The 22736-nt window shown below is 35.6% G+C and overlaps 1 protein-coding gene across 3 annotated transcripts in view; it reads right to left on the minus strand.

Moving 5' to 3' along the window:
• ASCC3 (activating signal cointegrator 1 complex subunit 3) overlaps positions 1-22736 on the minus strand; it is a 264382-nt gene that overhangs the window by 220851 nt on the left and 20795 nt on the right. For all 3 annotated transcript variants that reach the window (XM_051778158.1, XM_051778157.1, XM_051778159.1), the window contains exon 4: positions 20173-20756. In XM_051778158.1, the coding sequence (XP_051634118.1) occupies positions 20173-20756 (584 nt within the window). The remainder of the gene's footprint in view (positions 1-20172; positions 20757-22736) is intronic.

Here is a 22736-nt window from a genome sequence, read left to right on the forward strand (position 1 = left end):
GGTCCACACAGGTGGCTTTCTACCATTTCAGAGGAATTGACTTTCAATGGAGTTTTTAAGTTTCAAAGTAATCAACAAATGAAATGACCACCTGAATTTCTGTAATGACAGACAACATTAAAGAACTAAGCAGCAACTGCACCCTATTGTAACTCATGAAAACCAGTGTAAATTGAAGAGAAATCACAACTTATTGGCATCCAACTCCAAAAAACTGAATACTGTCTGACCGCTTCAAAAATAGCACAAAATAAAACAAAAAAACCCTCTACATTTTAAGAATTACATCTTTAACATTCATAATCACAGTACCAACTAACCCTGACCGATAGAGAATATACACGACTTAAAACCAACCCCCACAGTTTTATCTTACTCAAAAGAGAAAAAGATTCCAAAGTGTGCATAAAGTAGTCACCTCACTATTGCTATCAATTTTACACTGGAAAGCACTTACACTTTGTAGTGACAGGTTGACTGTATAAATCAAAGAGCAGGAGAGAGAAAATTAGGAGCTGTGTTGAACTGCCTTATGCCTAGCAAAAGAAATTAAGCCCCAAGGCACAGAAAACAACTGACTGAGAAATAAAGCAGCCTTCTTTTGTCAGGACATATATTTTCTATAGCAGTTTTACTTTTTGATTATACAAATTTAAGTTATCAACATAGACTGGAGTGGCTGAACCAGTTGTAAAAGAGCAAAATCCACTATGTGCTCCAGTACCTACTAAATGCTGATGTTGTCCTGACCACCCAATTCAGCCTCATGCCAGGATGTTCAGCCGGAGGCACAATGCTGAAATGACTGTTTACTTGAGTTGCTTTGCATGTTGATTTAAGAAACACAAATGTATTATTTGTCACAGAAGGCTGTGTAATTTTCTAATGCATATAACATGGTTCTTCATGATATTTAAGGTGACTGCCCTACTATGCCACAGAACATGCCCATAAAGAATCAAACTCTGCAAACAGCTATGAAAGAAAAACAAAGTAAGAATTTACAGAGAATGTAAAGCTTAAGAAAGTTATGAGGCAAGCTGTCAGTCCTATGTACTCTTAAGCATCTCCAAGTGATAAAGCACTAACTCTCAATGAGCAGTTGGTTCTGCAGAGGTTTTACACTGTTGAGAAAATAATTTTGGATAAAACGTTTTGCCTTGAAACATTTTTCTTCCTCTTCTAGAGAAGAAAAGGCAAACTGAAAAACTGGGCTGCTCACCTAGCAATTTATATATCTTAAGAGACAAATTATTATGTTTCATTCCAAATGCAATGTTTTCCATTAATCAAAACCAAGAGTTAGCAGGGTCATAGCCAATCCAACAGTTTGTGGGATGAAATTCAAGCCTTCAAATGCCAGCTAGAAGCAACAAATCTTAGAAGGACAGTAAGGCTAAGGACCATGTTGATGACAGCCTAATGGTAGCTTCTAATGCAGAAACTTCCAGAGCAGCATAACTTCATGGAAATATTTTTAACAGTTTTGTAGCATCATACTTATTGCTCACATTTTGAGCTTCTGCCACTCATCTCAAGTGCTCATTCTAACAAGGGGGCAACAGGGAAATTTATGCTTGAAATAAAGATAGTTAGGTCTGAATGGCAGACATGTTCCTGGCACTTGAGCCTGTAACTTGAAGGCTGTTAATGACTTCACATGATTGACAGAAAAACATTAAACAATGTGTAACACTGCAAGTAAAAAAAAACCCAACAAAAATAACCTCAGACAGATTCTGACACCAATAGGTACCCAGATCATGACCTTGTCAGGACAGCCTGGTAGGAAAAAACATCTTGTTTACAAAATCTGTGAGGGTTCTGACACAGAGAGTGGCACAGGGGCATAATTCTGTGTTCAGAGTAGGTGCTAGCATTTCAGATTTGATGTGTTATTATATATTGTGGCCTGAAAAATCAACACCCAAGACCCTGAGAGCAGGCAAAGGAATCTGGTGAATGTTCATAGCTGACTTTCTATTAAGTTATAATGAGATAAACTAGACAGCAGGCAACAGTTGGAGAGGCTGTGTGCCAATCACTAGTTTCTTGAATTCCAGCCAAATTATTATGATCCTTGAAGTCAGTAACAGATCGTGCCCAAAAGGCAACCCTGACTGCCTTCGCTAACAAAGTTCCCAGGTGACTTCAGCTACTACTCTACAACCATAAAAACATAGCTGAGTGAGATGTATGATTACTCATATTTGTGATTTTTGCTTTTCATTTTTACGTGCATAGCCTTAATATCTGGAAAAAAGCATACTGAGTAATCAATCTAGGAATAAAAGGACAAGATGTCTCATATTGCATTAGAAAGGTGAGGCAGGGTCCCCATGCTAATGATTTCTACTGAATATATGCTAGTTTCTATGGAAAAGGCAAGGAGGCACAGACAACTGTCTTGCATGTAGACAGCAGTCTATCTGCCAAAGGAGCTACAAGAAAAAATTGAACCCCAATCAGACACACGACAGAGCAAATTTTTTCAAGTAAGGCTCAGCCATAAAAAAAGTACATCTTTTTTGCTGAACTCACAGTTCAAGATTGAAACAAGATTTTGCTCTGAATGTTAAATAGCTAATATTCACTTTCAATTTCATAAAGCAAAATTTACAAGGAGCTTTGGAGGTCCTTAGCATGATCTCAAATATGAGGCACAGAACTGTGTGCATTACTTTGATATCATAAACTATCTGCCATCACAAGGGCATTTTCTTGATTTCTACATCTTCCTTGAGGTGAGAAAGGATCCTGTTAATCTCATAAAATATTTTGTTTTCTAAATGCACACAAAAATAGACCAGGAACAGTCTTTGTACCTTGCTTGAGTCTCAGTATTAAGTAATGCTCTACAGCAATACATGAAACAGAAAACCAAATTCAGCCAACCAGTGGCAGTCCTCTGTATCTCTTTACTTTTATAGCCTAACAGCTGGTCTGGGTTACAGAGTGCCACCTACACATTTAATTGCTATCCCTGCACTTTGTGGCTTGTTTGCAGATGATATTGCTTTACAAGGCATGGTTTTCAAATAGCTGTGGAAGAATCATCTACATAGCATGATCTCAAGTTTATTCTGTCCTAGTAGCTCTTACGCAACTGAAACAATTGCTTCATTAAAAAAATTGTAGGGAAAACAAGACATTTTTCTTGTTTTCTTGCAAAAGTTGTCTGGATATAGTACCTAGAATACTGATTAAAAAGATTCAGTAGCAAAAACAAAGACATTGAAGATGGAGGGGGAGGTGTATGAAAAATTCAACAGAAACTTTATGGATATAATACATAGTCTGATTGCTTATTACTACTGTGCTGAAAAGTAAGAGACTATCAACACCTCTAACAACTACAGATTATAGAAGAATACTTGGTTCAAAAACAAATCTCAGACATTTTGTCTTTTCATATTTTTTACAGGTTGATTAAAATGAGATAAGCCAAACAAGGCATAATTTCTTACCATTTCTATTAATAACAGATACTAGGTGTGTGAGAAAGACATTCAGCTCTCAGATCTGCTGTTCTTTTTTTCAAGCTGGCTTTTTTGAATAAGAAGCCCATCACATTAAGTCCACCCATACAGAAATTATCTTCCAACCCTAGAAACCATTTCCACCCCGGAGACCCAGCACAGTCTTAGCAACCTGAGCTTAATGGCAGCTGTCTCACAACGGAACAGTAGCCAGGCACTTCATGCCCTTTTAGGACAAGTTGCTGATAAAACAGGTGTACTCACAATGCTTTTCTGATGGCTATTCCTATACATGGGCTGGAGGACTCTCATATTGAAATCTCACTAATCACACGGATCAGACAGGACAGAACAGCGCATCCGCCCCAGCAAGCATTCTAACAGGACAAGGAACATGTGGCCCAGGCAGTGATTCCAGTGGAATCAAGTGCCAGCTTCATGAGGATGAATGAGAAGTTACAACTTTTCATCAAAGAGGTCTTAAAGGTCCGACTGTGAAATTAGTTAGCTTTGACTTTTTGGATTTTACTATCAGTTGGCAATTAGAAGAACATTATTAATGAAATAAAAATTTAGAAATAGGTAGATTAAAGAAAAGCAGCAAAATTTAAGGAATTCCCCCAATAAAAACTTTGAATTTTACTCAGATGATAGAAAAAGGCTGCGTAAGGAAGCTGATGGAAAAGTTTTCATATAATATCGTCTTTGGGAAAGACATTTGCATAAAGATAATGAACTCACAGCAAATTCTTACTCAATATTCAACTTTCGTTTGCTTTTCTCATTACTGCATTCACAGTACAACAAGAAATCCTGAAAATCTAGTCTTCAGCATGGGACAATCTTAGTCCAGGAGTAGTAATACAAGTACAATAAAGACATGGTCAATTATTCTTTCTAATACCATCTCTCCTCAGCACATTGGGATTATGCCCTATTTTTATGTATTTCTAGATTCACAGGTGACTATACAATTTTACTTCAACTATACACTAGTAAAAATGTATGAATTACAGCAAGGAAAACCCCCAAAATAGTATTAAAAAATGAAAACAAATTTTTTAGATGACTCATCCTACAGGTACCAGGTAAGACTTCTTTTAAATCAAACTGAAATCTATAGTTAAAACACTGAAATTGATCAGTTACAGCAAAAAAATTTTTTTTCTTATAACAAGACTTAAAAACCAGACTATCAGATTGCAAGTGTATAGAAATATTGCTTAATAGGCCTAAACCTGCTACCTTAGCTACTTAATTTACTATTAGTTTTGATTACAGGTATGTCTTAGTATTTGTCTCATATTAAAAAAAAACCAGCATAATCTGTCACAGCATAACTCTAAAATATTTGCTGAAAAATCTTCATCCCGATCCTTGTGCAAAGCCATACTAAAACTGCCTACCTTATCTGAAAAAGAAACAAGCACAAGATCACAAACCTTAGCAAATTTTCATAATATTTTTACATGAAAATAAGTAGACTGGAGAGATCACCACCATCATAAATGTTTTAAAAGTCATTAATTAGAAACTTAGATGCACTGATTTTGAAAATTTCAAATACATAGCTACACAGCAACTTCCACCAGCTAATTTAGCCTGAAGACTTCGGCAATTAGAAATAATGTCAAACAGCAGCTACAAACATCAGACGACTGATTTGCCTTATGAAAAGGAAGCCCGGAAGACAAATTTAAATATAGAAAAACTCACTGTTATATGATCCCTTAAACTAGTATTTATCTTCAGAAGTATTCTGGGATCAGCTGTTAATGATTTTTGAAGAAAAAAAAAATCCTGATGTCAGCTAACTGCTGCACTTGCAAGTTTTCTTACCTGTAGATAAGGGTAAGAAATTCTGACCTTACCCAGCAGAAAACATACATTTATAGAATTGGTTTCTGTATCAAAATCAAACTTTTTTTTAAGGATGAGGATTTAAGAAACTTCTAAAATGGCAATGTTTGGCACAGAATTCTTTTCTGCAAAAGATAAAAACCTGCAGGTTTTCTCAAAGGACAGCAATTCCCAAACCTTCCCATTTCAGGAGGAGAACTTGGCTGAGTGTGCATCTGCCATCCCAATGTGTACTGACAGAATAAAACAAAAGACCAGCAAACCAAGGAGTTAGTTCACATTGTTTAACATAAGGTGGATGAGGAAGAGCAGCAAGGGACTCTAATACTGGAAGCTAGTTTTATTAGGATAGTCCAGTCAGAATTTTAATGCTCTCTGCCAGACTCAGAAAGAGCTGAAAGGCCTCACACCTTTGCTAAGACAACCAGCCCCAGGCTGCGAACTCCAGCACCCTGGGCGTACATACGTACAAGTGGGTGAGAAGGAAACAAGGCAAGTCTTCGCGAAACATAGTCTTTTGTATTATTTAAGGGGTTTGTAGGAAAAAAAAGCTTCAGCAGGGGGAAGATTTTTAGCCTAGCTTTCCAAAGAAACCAGGATTACTACCACATCATTGTGCGTTTAGCAGTGTGTGAACTAACAAGCAAGCATTAAGCCTCTTCAGTAGCTTCCAGATTTAACAGAGAGACAGAAGTGTTCAGGGCCAGTAGCAGAGATGGATCTGAATGACTGCTCTTTGTGCCTCCTGCTCTTATCTTCTGGGAGGCTGCAGCGTGAGCACAGCGGCATTAGCACACATCAGTGAGCCCACCAGCACAAACTCTTTGCCAGTCAGCAAAGCTGCAGCCCTCGCGGTGCCACGGACACCAGGCAATACTAAGCAGGAAACCCAGCTCTGTCACTTCTGCAGCTCAAGCAGTTGTGGGTTTGGGATTTCTTTGTGGGGTTTTCTCCCTTCCTGCCTTCCATAAAATGATTTGGAGGAAAGTGATTTTGTGCCTAATTAATGAGAGCCTTAATGTTTCAGCTGCCATCTGATTGCATTTCTTGCAGAACTTATAGTTCTTATGTCTCCATGTGGATGTGAAAAGAACTCAGCATCAAAGAAATTAAAACGGGAAAAGTTCCACCAGCTACAGATTGCCTTGCTCCAAAAAAAGATCTCATAAGTTTAATGATACATTGAAACTGATTCAAAAGTTATCATTAATAGATCAAGCCTCATGCCAACTCAAAGATGCAACAAGCTTTCTCTCAGTACAAAACTGAAGTAGAAGAGTCGACAGGAAAGAGGAAAAGTTACTGACAAGGATGGACAGCGACCAGCTCTCAGCACCAGGATGAAGCCTAACATCTCATGGCTCTCCCTGTGGCTCTTTCATAATTTTTTAAGTTTCGTCCCCAAAAACCAGCACTCAAATGTCATTCAGTTTGGTTTCTTATGACAGGAGACAGCATTATTCTTTTTTCACAAAAAGACAAAGTTTCTTGTCATCTGTGGGGTTTCAACAGTCCATGGACAACAACAAAGCAGTATACTTCCAATTAAGGCCACAACCAAAAAAGGAGAAAAATGTATCAAAAATAACAGGATTATTTTGTCTATATGAAAGAGGAGCAGATAAGCTCCATGGTCAAGAATAATGAGACCCAAGCTTTGCACTGTCTGTATACAAAACTCTTGGTAATTGTAATAAAATTACAAAGAAAATGCAAGCTTGAAAAGCCAGTCTCATGCCAAGTTAGAGGCTTTGATGATAAGATAAAACACCACAGGGGTAATCCACATATGCCTGTACTTTCCCAAAATGGATACTGCTTTTATGAACTAGGTAATGGGGAATAAGCTTTCTGATATGTTAATTTGTTAGGGCTAGAAAGTCATTTTACTGAACAAAAGGAAGTGCCACTTTGACATTTAAAACCAAACATGTTTTATGAGACAAGTTGCTTTGACATGAAACTATCTGTCATGCGAGGGTACACACACACAGAACTAAAATATGTTATAAAGTTGTAATTTCATGGTACATTAGGAAAAATGAAGATTTAAGTTATATCAATATAGTATCATATGCAAAATTTTCACATGGTGTTGCATATACATAGCAATGAACATGTAAATTAGATGGGTTTAAGTTAAAGTGAATGTTAAACTGTAGTTTTTTGAGCTGTTCTCTCAAAGGAGCTTCATAGCAAGAGCTACTCCACTTCTTTATTGATTACCAAGAAATAATTACTAAGGACAACTTGAATTTTCTACTGTGCAAACAACTTCCTATAGTAAACCTGTGTGTGATAGTTATTAAGAGACAAACCTAAAAAATTAACTTTTTGGTGAACAGTTACATGAAAGTAAGACAATTGCAACAGAAATTCAGTCTTGATTTTCCTTGGTAAAAGTCTTCTAAATTGTCCAAAGACTAAAGAGAAGCCACACTGCTTTCAGAGAAGCTTGGAGATGAAATTTTGGATGACTTCAGGAAGAACATAAGTAAATAATGACAGAATAGCAAGTATTAAAAATTACTATTTAAAAAAATTATCCTGGCTACGAGCACTTCCTCTTCTTCCAGATACTTGGAAAAACTATTACATATTGTTCTTCCATGTTTTCTAGCAAGCCTCTTAACTCTGATACCGAAGCTCAGGATTCATAACCATTTGTAAACATTCAGAAAAGGATCCTAGATAAGTTTCCTAAATTAACAGCTAACTTTATGATCATTGGTAGATTAGTAACAACTACTGCTAGGGCTGGCTAAAGAGTTCTACAGGAGCAAATGATGAACATTTCTGGAATTCAGATAAGTACTTTAATTTCTTTCCAAAAATAAGCCATTTATAACTTTTTAAGTGCCTTATATGATTTTCAGATAACATTTTAACAATTACTTCAGACTTTGTTCAATACAGCAAAAAGAAGATACCAAGTGAACAGTGCAGGGGGAGGTGGTTCAATAATAATAATAAAAAACTACTACCAGTAGAAGAAAATATGGAACAGGTACAGGGACATGCAAATACCACCCACGACAATCCCATTACTAAAGAGCACTGGTAGTCTAGCTATGGCCTACATAAAACTGAATATTGAATATTTATTGAAATAATAGTAATCTACTTCTGATTCTTTGTGGTTGCTTAAAGCCCTTTAAGGCAACTAAATATCCATGTCCAAATGGAGCAGTTGGATAACTTAAAATGTCCTGAAGAATGTCTCACAAGGAGTAGACAATTTCTCTGTGTGGTAGACAGTTCTGAGAGTTGATGCTCATACACGTCTTTGATTGCTGCAAAAGCTATGACAGAACTGGAAACCAACTTGCCTAAAATTTGAAAGTTAACTGAAACACTTGGTGAGATTGTTCCTTGCTAAGATGAACAGCCAATATTTACAAAACTTTTGTTTTATGCTGCCAGTCTATTGCTCCCTCCCTCCTCCAAGTGCCTTTTCCTGCAAACCACAGTCTGCTAGTGCACTCCTCTCACACAAAATATGTTTGTACTACAGCTGCTTCTTTGCATCAAGCCAGACTGGTAATTATTTTTTCATATTTCATTTCCTCAGTTTTCCATGCTTTATTTCACATGCTACCTTCTATACAATGGATCACCTATGAACCCTTTTCCAACTATTTTTAGCATGTTCTATATATAGCAATGATGCAGTCATCTTCTGAAAATGCTTTCCCTTTCAGTAGGCTTTCTATTTCATAGAAATAGAAACATATTCTCCACTTAAGATCAACTAAGAAATGTAGTTGTAATACTGAAAGTATCGGGTAGTGCTTACAATGAAGATCTTTAACGTCTTTAAAATGAGATATAAACATACAGATGTTGATGTCTTTGAAATATGTTGCCACAATAAAATTCTGGTTCTTTTGTTTTTTTTAATTTAAATATCTACCTACCTGGATGCACATTTTTATGTTTTCATCATCTGCATTTTTATAAAAAATACCAATGAAGTAGCATGTCAAGATATTTAACATTTTATTTGATTAGTTAGAGTAAGAAGAGCCAGTGGACTCTTCATTCTAGAATTCCACTTGCAAATTCCACTCAGCTAACTTCCGCAGTTTTGTTTTGTCCTCTAATTAACTTAACGTTAATAACAAAAGGTTTAATGATGACTTCTATATAACAAGATAAAGTGCCATGATTTTTTGCTATTCTTACAGGTAGCATCCACAAGGCTAATCTCCATAAACTTAGCACTTCAATAAACATTGTGGAGTAATACAAGATAGTAATATACAACTATCTATATGATATACAGTATTCATACTATATTTAATACAAGCAATAATACATACGAATACAAGATGTTGAAGCACGGCATGCTTTTGTTGACTTTCTGCAGAGTCCATGCCTATCTCCAGCATGGCACTAACATGCTAAGTTTAGAGGCCTGGAGAACCTCTGCAATATGACAGAAACATAGTCCTGAGACACTCAGTTTTGACATTAAATATCCAAGATTTTCTCTGTATTAATGCATATTTGAAAGTTGTTTCCCAACATCTCTTATCTCTTTATAATAAATAACTAAAGTAATAAATAAGATAGCTCATAAAAAAGTTTATGCTCTAAACCAAGCTGTTTAGGTAAAATTTTTATTACAAAACCCCCATAATGTAATCTGTTTTGCATTTTGGAAAAAAAAACTTGCAGTATGACTACTCTCTATTCACATGAGTATTCAGTGTTTGTTAAATGGTTTATGTAGTTATTACCACATTTGCTTATATCAGTTGTTCAAGACTATTTTATTAACAGAGTAAAACTCAGTAGATTATCTACTCTTTGCTGTTTTAAGAAGTTTAACCTGTTTAACCAGTTATCCAGTTCCTCTGAGGGAAAGTCTCATAAAAATGCCACAGCACCATAAAATCTTCAAAGTGGCAAAAATTTCCCAAGCAACATAGACATACATGTTAGTGCAATCCTATTTTGTAACAGTGCTATTTTGCTGGCTGTGCATGCAAAATATCAGTTATACATGCTTCAGAAATCACCTCTGTGAAATGAGTTAAAAACATAAGCAGAGACTAAGACAAATAGTAAAAACAAAATGCTTTTGAAATCAAGGAAAAATCTCCAAATGATTTTAATAATGCCAGTATTTTATCCTAGAGATTTTTGTCTTTGTGCTTACACATATTTAATAATAATTTAAAAATATATTCAATTTGGCTATTTCTTCCACTTTGGACAATCACATCAGCCATTTCACTACTGACTTCAGTCTCTGGCCAATTTAATTTTCTCATTCCCTAACAAGCTGTACTGTTTACTTATGCCTCAGTACATTATGCTATTTACCATATTTCAAAAAGTGTTTCTAAAAATTATGTGTTGAGTCTGCTTATATTGGCCTCAAGTTCTGCCAAATTGCATTTTGACATCAAAGTTGTCTTTCTCCACCTAATAGTGGCTTCATGAAAACTGTGCAGGGAAAATAGCAGCCTTGTGCTGGGGGTCTCAGAGCACCTTTGGTTCTGCTTCAGATGAGTTAAAATGCTGCAGCTGGGAGTTCTATGCCTGAAGAGAAGAGCAGCAGCTTACACAGAAAAGCCAGGTTTTAGCTTTGACAGGGAACAGAGAACCCTCTGGGAGCAATGAAGCACACACAATTGGACTGATGCCGAGCTAGTGACAGGTAAAACTGAGTTTCCAATAGCAGAGCATTCATGTTTGGTATTTGGAGGGGCCAAGCCTTTGCAAAGTCCACCATTGGGCATTCTACGAAGCAGCAAGAGGCTGGCACTTCAGATCTGATTTTGCTTAAAGTAAATATCTACTTTTACACCTGCACACTGCACTTTTCTGATGGTGAAGGTCAGCTTGTAGCTAAGGGAATGGCTACACAGAACATGCAAACAAGTTCCACTTGCCCTCTGAGCATTAGTCAAATATTGAGCCAGAGCCAACTGAGCCGTGCACAGGCAGTGCAGCCTGTTTCTTGAAAGCACGTTTGTTTAGAGTCTGCACAGTATGCTAGAAGAATGATCTCGAAACTAGCACCTGAGTGCCACCCAAGTCTGCAAAAAAATGAAATGCTGAAGTACTTTTCACAGTCAGTACTATAATGTGAACTGTGAAGAGTTCAGAGCTCTTAATATAAATTATATATTCAGACTGTTTAGGGAATCACTCTCAGTACAGACCTGACAATTACTAAACTGAATTCAGGTTTAGAAATGTAAGCTAAGTATTTCTCGGGTCATCAAATTTCTGGATACTAATAGTTAGAACATAACATCTGTAAATGTTACACTAAAGTTCTGAGTACTCTTGAAAGCAATGAGCAAGAAGTAAAGACAGAACAGTGTCTGCAGTGTTTGCTACTGACAAACAACATGCTAAGCCACTACTAGGAAACAAAATCTACATGCACTTTCTTAGTCTTATTCTAAAATAACATATGTTGTGCAATGTTGTATATGCTCTTCCATTTCTTTATCTGAAAGAATGAATAAGCGTGTGCAGTCTTTAAGAATTAAAAAATTCTTTTTCTAGCCGGTTTGTATTATGAGCTTTAAAATATGCTCTTTCTTGTAGAACTGTATTTCATGGTGTTACATTTGTCTTAGCTTACACATAGAAAAAAAATTAAACATTCACATAAACAATGTCAGGCTTTTAAAGGGTATTAGAAATTTGGTCACATGAATTAAGACTATATGTTATTTTCTCTTAAAAGAATAATGACCATTACAGATTCCAGTTTAATGAATGATTTCTCTGGACAACAAATGTCTGTTATAGATAGACACTTAATTTAGGAGACCAAGGTCACTTTAAAACATAATTGAGATTACTTGCAACACAAGGACTATTTATTTTCCATATACCATAATTCATTAATTAAGTTACACATAAGGTTAAAATTTAAGTATTTAAAAGGCACACTGCACTTACTTATTATGAGATTCCATTAACAATGAACTTATTACAAAACAAGAAGATTTTAACTCAAAAAAGAAAATGTATTAGGATAAGGGATTGATTTTATTGTAAGAAATCCATCAGGGAAAATGAAGATTTAATACAGAATTAGGAGTAAATATTGCAGAAGAATTTTCTCCAGTTACTTCTATTTTTTCAATTCAAATGACAGAAACACAGAATGGCTGAGGTTGGAAGAAATGTCTGGAAATGATCTAGTCTCCAGGGTTGCAGATTCCACAACCTCTTAAGCATACTGCTCCTGTGTCTGATCACTATCACATTGACATCAAATGTTATGTTTACATGGAACATTCTGTAATCCAATTTATGTCCACTGCCTGTAGTCCTGCCATTAGGTATAACCAAGTCTGGCTCCACTTTCTTCACTCCCTCACCATCAGATCTGAACAGATCCTCCAGACTTCCCTTCTCCAGGCTGAATAACCCCAGCATTCTCAGTCTCTTCTTGTATGTCAGATGCTCCAGTCCCTTCCCCATCCCAGTGGCTCTTCCCCGGACTCAGTCCAATATCCCCATACTGGACACCACTCTACACCTTTCAGATTTTATTTGTTCATCTACGACTCAAAGCAGAGCAATAAAATGCATAAGAGTGCAATGTTAATTAAGAAAGCCTAACATTTAAGTAGTAACTACAGACAGTTTTCATAGCTTTTCCTCTGTGTTGCTCTCCATTTTATAAGCAAACTGAAACAAGTATACCTATCAATAAAATACTATTAACAATAAGGTAAAAAGAAATGAGACTGCATATATTCTCCAGATTAAAAGGCCAGTACTGATCAAAGTCAGTCTAGATACATCTTTTGCCATGATCAGACTACCATGTAAAATGCAACATCAACATTTTTTTAATTAAAACTTTTCCAAATTCAGGGTGTGTATGTATATTGTTTAAATAAGAGCAGACAGCATTAGATAAAGTAAGTGATGCTAATCCAAGAACTGTGGGGCTTTTTGAAAGATAATCATGATACGGGAAGGTAATGTTTACCCAGCCTCACAACATACACTTTTCCTTGCAAGCACTGTGAAACATCAAGTAGAGTTTTCCCCACAAAAAATCCAGTGAACATTACACAGGAAAATTTAAGGGGTCTTATCTCCTTTATCAACCCATAAGTTTTTAGCGTAACACACCACTGAATATATATATGTATATCGGAAATGAATTCAGCAGTCAATATTCTAAAAAAAAAAGCAAAAAACCACAGAGACTTTCCGTGTTTAAAAAAAAATGTGCATCTTTCTATAGTATCCATGAGATATATGATAAAAAGGTTTCTTGGAAAAAAAAAAGTCAACTGTAACTGAAGGGTTAAAGGGCTAAAGGGCTGTAACAGTATTATCTGTTGACTGTTGAACTCTCCATTCTGATCAGAATTAACAACATTGACCAGTCCCAGTCTACTGTGAATGATGTGCTCTATGACTTGCAAACTGCAGTGTAAAGCTGTTATTTCTATTTCTATCGCCAACAACATCATTGCAGGCTGAAGGGTACACTGTTCAAGAAAAAAAATGTAGTCTTCAAATATCAACAAAACACACCGAAATCCAAGAATCTTACTGAGTTTAACAAGGGTAAGTGTAGTGCAGGAGTGTGGCACAGTCTGGGATCTATCCATCTGGGGAGCAGACCTGTGGAGAGGGAGCTGGGGGTCCTGGTGAGCAACAAGCTCAACATGAGCGAACAGCGTGCTTGCATCAACAAGGGCATCGCCAGCAGAGAAAATGAAGGCATTTTCCCACTCTACTCAGTGCTTGTCAGACACGCCTGGAATACTGTGTTCAGATTTGGTCCCCTCTATACAAAAAAGATGTGGGTAGGCTGGAAAGGATCCAGAGAAAGGCCACAAAGATGATCCAAGGACTGGGAAGCCTGATGTGTGAGGAAAGGCTGAGAGAACTGGTTTCTAGAGCCTTGAGAAATGGAAGCCTTAGAGGAGGTCTTATCATGATGTTCTAGCAGTTAGGAGGTGCCTTGCAAAGAAGACAGAGACTCTCTCTTTAGAAGGAGTCACATGGAAAAGACAGGGCAATAAGTACAAGTTATTGCTGGGGAGATTTTGATTGGACACAAAAGGAAAATTTTTCACAATGAGAACAATCAGTCATCAGAATAATCTTTCCAGGGACATGGTGGATTCCCCAACACTGAACATTTTTAAGATTTGGGTGGGCAGGGTGCTGAGACATCTTGTCTAGACCATGCTTTTGCCCTGAAAGGTTGGACCAAATGATTCTTGAAGTCCCTTCCAACCTCGTATTCCATGATTCTATTTAATGGTTCATATCCCTACATGAGGAAACAATTTTAGTGTATTTTCCTTCAAAAGTAGCTAGGCATGTTTCCCATTTTGAGTGTCAGGGACCAGCTAACTCCACTATCTAGGTCCCTTACTGTAGCATAAATTTCCCTTTTGAAAGGAAAATTTTGACTCTTCAAAGTTACTGACAATACTTTAATTCAGTTCAATATTAAAATTAAAATTTTTCTATGGTTAAAAAAAATAATTTTGGATATAAGGATAAAGCAGTTAAAGAGAAAAGAGCATGGATATAAAAATGATCACAACGAAGCTAGGAACAAAATTCAGAGCTCGCTGTTCAGGCAGATTGAACACAATGTCATCTTTCATAAATCTTCAGAAACTGACACATGAAACTGTCAGTCAGGGATCACACATCTACAAGTGCAATAACACTGTGGATAAGAAAAATATAAATATGATTGGAGGTGAGTTAAAAGGATATGTTTTGAAAAGAATGAAAAAGACATCCAGATAACTGGAAAATGGCATAAACATAGCATGGGCTTACTAATGATACATCACTTGGTCTAACACTTCATTAAGGTAGAAAATGAATAAATAGCAGTTGTCTCACATCTGGACTTCATTTAAAACATTGCAATTTTTCCACATGAGGATATGTGGAATTTGTGAAGATAAGCGTTAATAGAAGAATTAAAAGTTGGCAAGGAACTGCCTGAAGGGTAAATGAAAGGAAAGGCAGTGTTTAAAAGGCATACCATCATCTGGAAAAGAAGGTACAAGCACAGTTCTTTAATGCTCATGTTTAAAAATGCTTTGGAAAAAAAAAAAACAGACAACTGTAGCACAGGAAAAGTGATCATAAAAGCAGCCCTGAATAAAGTCAAAAAGCAGAAAACAAGTTCATTTTAAACACCCAAGCAACAAGACTGGAGCAGTCTTCAGGGAAGAGCTGGGACAAATTTTCCCAGATTCTTTTATTAATGAGTCTTCCTCACTTTAAGATATTGTATCAGTGACAGAAAAGGTCCCTTCTAGATTCTGTGAACATTTACACAGATTTTGCTTTCCTTTACTCTTCTATACTTCTGTTGCAAAAAGGTTGGTGGCAGACACAGAGGAGCTTCCTGCCAGTTCACTGAATTAGTTAAGTTCCCCTTGTTCTTGATTCCATGAGCATTTACAGGTTCAACCAACAAAGCAGACATTTGTGGTGGGATTAAGATAAAGGAACAGAAACGCTGCAGATGAACTCATGTGGAAAAAAAAAATCATTATCTTGCTAGCAGTGACAAAGGTCGCTAAGAAAAAGTTACAGGCAGAAGCCTGAGAGACAACAGCGCTCCACTTAGAAGAGGCTGGAGAAAACTGTCTAAAAGCCTGTTGCTAAATCAAGCATTCAGAGAACACTACACTGAAAAAAAAATCCTACTTAATGAAGCAACAAAATAATCTGTTAACTTCCATTCTGAAATAAGTACGAAAAGAACTGAATTTCAGTAATAAAGCAATAACTTTTTGGCTCTAATGATGAGTATATTACTGGATGGATCTAATAAGGAATACATACAGGAAGAGGTGCTGCCCAATTCATGACCTCTTTTTTTTCATCATATAAAACCTATATTCCACAACTTGGACTTTTCTGATTTCAGGTGTACTTTGATTTGAAATGAATGTTTTTCACCCTTGAAGGAAGGACTGAGGACCTTCAAACTCCACGTTACTACCCTTTGGTCTCTTACTGTATGTCAGGTGCTTATGACAAAAATTACATTTTTGGTAGGAGTGATGAATACTGAATTATTGTTAGAAATTAAATATAAAGTAATGTTTTTTCACACTAAAACAGTTTGTAATACAGGTGGCCTGTATTTAACTTATAGAACCTCTGGATGCTATAGTTCCAAGTACATATATATGTTAACCTTTTAATGCAGAGCTGGAAAACAGTCACAACTATAAAGCAGAGAAAAAGCCTACACATTAAGTACCTTGTGTCCTATTATATGGCAAATAAATGTATCGTGTAGAGATAAGTAAATATACGTACTATTACACACTATTGAAACTACTACTTACAATGTAATTTTCTTGAAACAGTCCTGCTGTTTCACATCTCAGCCTAGTGTTCTAGTCATTTACACATCATTTAAAATGATTTTGTCTGGGAAACACCATTTAATCCAATACACTGAATGACATCATTATTAATTTTATTTGGGCAAAGTTCTTTCCTTGTCCCAAGATGAATAGAATGCACAAATTTTCATAATGTATGCTGTATTAATTAGAGCTTAACACAATTCTGATTGAACTTCCTTTTTTCCCTCTAGTTACTTTATCTCTATAGGAAATGTTTTGTTATGATAATGTACGTCTGCCTCAGTGTAAAAATAGACAGGTATTTCCAAAATAAAATTCAGATAAATTTTGCAGATAAACTACAACAAGAGTTCACAGAAGAAAGAGAAGCCCTCTAAGAACAGCATGGTGTAATCAAACAGTAATAATAAACCCTTCTAACTTTTTCCTAGTTACCCTGGGAGGTGATAGGTGGAAAAGCCGCTAAAATGCTCTCAAGATGGCTCCAGTCTTCATTCCGAAAGCATCATATATTAGAAACTGAGTGCTCAACTTGAGAAATACACTGCATACTAAGTTTTAATATAAAATAATAATAAAAAACCACAAGAGTCATTGGCTGAACTCTGTAATTGGCCATCCGCTTTTTCTTCCTGTTTTTAAATAATGGTCTTGTTACCGCATCATCACCATCTTATATTCATCAACAAAATCTGAGACACTGTGAAAAGTGTGTAGCTGTCATTTAGGGTTACTAGAACTTATGTCTTAAATGAAAAGTCATGTCTCAAACACTTAAAAAATAAATTATAACTCCAATATCACTCCAATCATAAGAACCAATTTTCCTCTAATTTAGAGTCACCAGTGATATGCCAGAAAAACAAACTGTCCTAAAGGAAGAGTGGTATGTTCTTAAATAGTGGAAACAAAGAACAAAGTATTTCTTCTACCTTGCCAACCACTTTAAACATAAGCCACATGCTGCTAGAGAAAGCAACTGATTTCAATTCCTTGTAGAGTTCATTAAGTAGATAAAAACCTAAATACCATACATGTGTGCCTGTACATACGCTAAACAACCCCAAAAAACAACCAGGATGGCATACCTGAAATGATATAAAATGTTCATATTCTTAATGTGGTCTGGAATCTCAGAATGAATCTCAAATGAAATTGTCTTACAGAAGTCCACTCACCAATATCCTCACCACCAGCATGTTCTCTTCTTGTTTAATAATAACCAGACAGTGGTATCTTTATATTTAAAATATAAAAATGTGTTTTACAGATCTGGATTTTTATTTAAAAGAATTATTATAGAGCATAGACACTTTATGCTAAGATTTTCAGTATGCATGATCAATCACATACTTGTTATACCATCTCATACAGCAAACCTATGACCTAGTTCTAGAAATGGGTTACCTTCAGGTTTAAAAGCACCACCTGCTCTTAATGATGGCACCAACAAAACTGCTGTAATAAAAAAAACAACTCCTCAGTAATAGTAAAATCTAAAGCCCAGAAGAAATTTTCAAGCCACAACTATGCTTACAGAGAGCACAATACAAATGCCAGCTAGCTTTTAACAAAAGGTGATCAGGTTCAAATTTGTCTTACTCCCTCCTCAACCCCCACATTGCACAATGAACAATGAAATAAGAGTGTTGCAAGGAAAAGCAACATGGGAACCAAAATAAGGAAAATGGGGAGATCTTTGCTTTTTTTTATTTTTATTTTTTATTACTAATTTCTTTTAAAAATCAAAAATAAGATATAGTTTTCAGACACTAAGGAAAAAATCCTTCTTCTCTCGAGTGACTCATATAAAAGAAACTTGCTGAATAATCTTCAGTTTGCTGGCAAACAATTTTTTCATATTATCAAATTAAAACTGTAAAGCCATCAAAAGAGAAATTTTGCCAAAAATTCTTTGCTCCAAAAACTAATGGAAAAGAAGTCTTTAATGGTGACCTACATAAAAACTGATAGCTTGAACTTTCTGCCAATTCATTTAGCAATCCATTATGATCATAAAGTTGCGAAATAAAAATAATGTTATTTCTTCTTGCTTCGAGTGAAAGGTTTTGAGCCTTTCCTTTAACAAATTTTACAAAGTAAACTCAGGCCTTAAGTAGGTATTATGCAGAAGTATGGAATTATAAACTTCAGGTCCCTATGACAAATGGAAGATATTCTTTTTGTGTTTCATTTTACATTCAAGTTTCTTTATCCAATTTCCTTATCCAAGACCTGTTCAGTTTTCTATTTTCATGAGTCATCCTTCAATACAACCACTTAAAATATGAAACTGTTTGCAGACATGGCTTAAAGTGTTATTTTTCAAATATATTTCATTGCAGTAGAAATTAGACCAGCTTCCATTTATATTTAAGATCTCAAATTAGAAGTAGTCTGCAAGAAAATATTCATATGCAGAATGCAGCTCAAAGGGTGGCCAAAATGAGGTCTACTGACCAAACAAAACAATAATATAGCTTCAGTAACTATATCATTTTGCATTAGATATCAATACATAGTTATTTAAACCTAAGATGAAATACTCTATGACTTAATGTTTTTTGTAAGAATTAAATCTGCAACTGTAATGGCAAAATTCCTGAAAATTTTCACTATAGTGTATTTCATTACTGTTTATTCCTACCATCAGTTGTATTTCAGTAGCAAATTTTCAAATTTAAACTCTTTCTGAAAAGTCAGTTTGTGAATTTAAGTACTGGATGTTTTCAGGGGAGGAAAGCAGGGCAAGTTAGGAAGAATAAAGTAAACCTAACAGAGAAGTGCACAGGAAAAAAAAATTAGCAAATTGCAGGAATTCTTTCCCAACCCCATTCAAAACAAGTTCTCTCTTGCCTAGATTATCTTATGCACACACCTGGAAAACCTCTTCCCCAGCCTTTAATCATGCTTTTTCCCCCTTCTGCTACTACACTTATCCTACAACTCCAGTAACTGTTCCCTCTCCCTCAAGCTTTCTCTGCCATTCTTGTAAGAAACCCAGCCATCCTCTTTCCTTATTCAAAGAAACAGATGTGATATGACAAAATTTTAAAGTAGCACCACCTGCACAGCCTTCCAGCTGCAGGCTCTGAAAACTGGAGATGAAACCTGCCCAAGGAAGTTACTTCAGTTTGCTTCTGCAAGTTCCTGACACTTTTATAGGCAGCCTAAACTGGCTTCTGCTTAAAAAGAAAGTAGCAAGAAGCTGAGCAAATGGCCATCAAAAAAAAAAAGTTATAGCCTGTCCATTACAGGGGAAAAGGACACTATTTACATAAAACTCATGCTGCATCCATCTTTTGCCTGGTAAATCATGATGTTGACATGTGATTTCTCTCAAGACAAATTAAAAAAAAAAAAAGCAGAGACAATACTTGGATAAAGTATATAGACATCGACTAATGTGAAATAATTGTATTTTTCTGTAGTATTCAAATATACACAGTCTGGTTCATATGCTACTGTACCTCATTTTGCAGTTCATCGCCACTTTTGGTAGAAGCAAGGATCTCATACAATGTGCAGCAGAGGTCTTCTGTTGTTGGCCCTCCAGGGTTACCCCCTTGAAATTCCTTCAGGTACTTTCCAACTTCACACCATAAAAAAGAATCATCTACTTTTTCCAAAGACTTGAGATCAGATTTCTCAGCACAGTAATTCTGTAAGTGATTCAGCTGGTTATTCAGAAATTTGTTATAATCTAAGCTTATATTTTTTTGTGCATCAGCCTCACCATTCACAGGCAGCTCTTCAGAGTGATCCAAATCATGCATATCAAATGAAAACACTATATTTTTACCAAAGAACACTCTGTTATCACCATTTTGCTCTTCAGTCATCTGTATGAGGCCTGTAAGCTGTTCTTCAGAGAAGTGAGAAGCAATCCGAGATGTGGCATCACAAGCTGCAGTAGCAGATGATGATGGAAATGGCCCAAACATCTCCTTGATCACCTTTGTCTCATCATGGCCAACACATTCTTTTCCGTGAAATGTCTTAAAAAGAAAAACAGCTCCACTTTCAATTGCTTCTTGTCCATTTTCAGCACCAACTGTTAACAAAACCAAATGTAACTTTATACACTTCATACTAATGAAGAACACTACTAATGTAGCACTAACCAGTACTACTAATACATACTACTTTCATTAGCTATAACATAACTGTATTCAATTTCTTGCTGCAAGTCTCATCAACAGAGATATCAAAAGAAGACCATAACAAGTAACAATTGTTGCAAGGTACGGAACTATAAGAGGTATATGATAATAAAGCATCTGTCTTCATTATCTTTCTACATACTAAAAATTCATATTCAGAATTACCAATGCTTTCTTATTTTTCCAAGCTAGAGAAAAAAACTTGCCAGAGGTCTTAAACTCACAACAGTATATTTATGAGCTCTTTAATGATAACAAATTTCCTCTTTGTCTCACTATTTATACACTGCCTAGTCTGAATATTCATAACACACTAAATATACAGAACTCAGCCGGGAATTACTGAATTCTTGCAGTAATTCCCAGTAGAATTACTACAAATTATGTGTTATTTAGAAAAATTGGTCAAAATAATTAAAGCAAATAAATACATTAATTTAGATTTCTATCTACAAAATGTCATATTATGCCAATAAACAATACATTATTAGATAAAAACATGAATTTACTTCTTACACAAATATTCACAAAGGTATTCAAGGAAAACATAAGCAAAACCTCCATATGATGAACTAAAATGTCACTACCAAACAAAATTTTAAGTCATCAAGCATAAACTAAACAAAAACAGCCAGCATACTGGGTATTTTATTTGTTTTATATGACAGCAACATGCAGAATTTATTTACCTGTGACTTGATTCAACTTAGGGTAGATTTAACCCCAGGAAAAGCAAGGGGTTTCTTCCCCACAATGTAACAGAAAGGAGGAAAAAAATCCAGTATAAGCAGATGGAGAAAGGCTGCATAACTAGAAACATAACATATAAATGGAGATGCCTAAAAATTCATTATTTAACTTGAATTTCCCTGTGGTGCACTTCCATAAGCTGAAAAGTTCATGGAGAGGACTGGAGGTGATATTTACAAGATAATTAGATACCTATATATGGAAGATACATAACATATATAAATATATCTCAAAGGAAAAAGGTGGTTCAGCCCCTCCCTTTTAGCATTAGCTATACAGGAATCACAGAAAAAAAAAACCTCACATCTGAAAACTTGTAGTCCTAGGTTTGGCTGCATGAAGCTCACTCTTATACTCCTAACATAAAAATACATATTATTGTTTAAAGTCACTTGTGTTGGAACAGAAGTTCAGATGATTACTAAACTAAAAGAGCAATTGAAGGCTTTGAGAAAAAGCTCTCAGATTTACTATGTGCTAATTCTTCTTTATTATCAACATCTCCTATTTGTAGAAACATCTCTTGAGAAAATACTACCCCTCCCATCTCAATAAAATGAGCCAGACAAGATGGCAAAAGATGGAGTACTAGAAGCTACTCTTTTTGTTTTTATGCCAATCAGATCATTTCATTAAGCAAAATTTACCCCATAAAGTGAATCAATAATACAGTATCTGTTGCCTAGGCTGAGATTTAATTTCCTTGAAATTAAAGTAAAAATTTCTCTTTCCCTACTATACATTTCTGATGATGGTGGTTGGAACATTACTATCAGTTCAGTTTGTGCTTCAATCACTGCAATCTATTCTGATTTGTGTCTGCATAACATTACACGTGTTTATTCAGAAGCGTCAAGGCTGATGGTTTCTTTCTAACTTGTTCTAACTAAATAGTCATGCATCTGTTTTCATTTGTTTTGTCTTCTCTACTTCATCAAACAAAAATTTACCACTATTACTTTCAAGTCTTTCAATTTGCTTTACCTACCCACCACACTGGCTAGGCCTGCTATTAAAAGTTGAGGGAGGCAGATGGAAATTAAAAAGTTTTTGCAGTCATCTTTGGCAAAAGTTAAAATTTTAAAAAAAAATAATTGAATATAAAATCACACAACTAATAC

Source organism: Manacus candei, unplaced genomic scaffold (assembly GCF_025592945.1).
Source record: "Manacus candei isolate 608988 ecotype Guabito, Panama unplaced genomic scaffold, ASM2559294v1 h1tg000011l, whole genome shotgun sequence".
In the NCBI taxonomy this organism is placed as follows: domain Eukaryota; kingdom Metazoa; phylum Chordata; class Aves; order Passeriformes; family Pipridae; genus Manacus; species Manacus candei.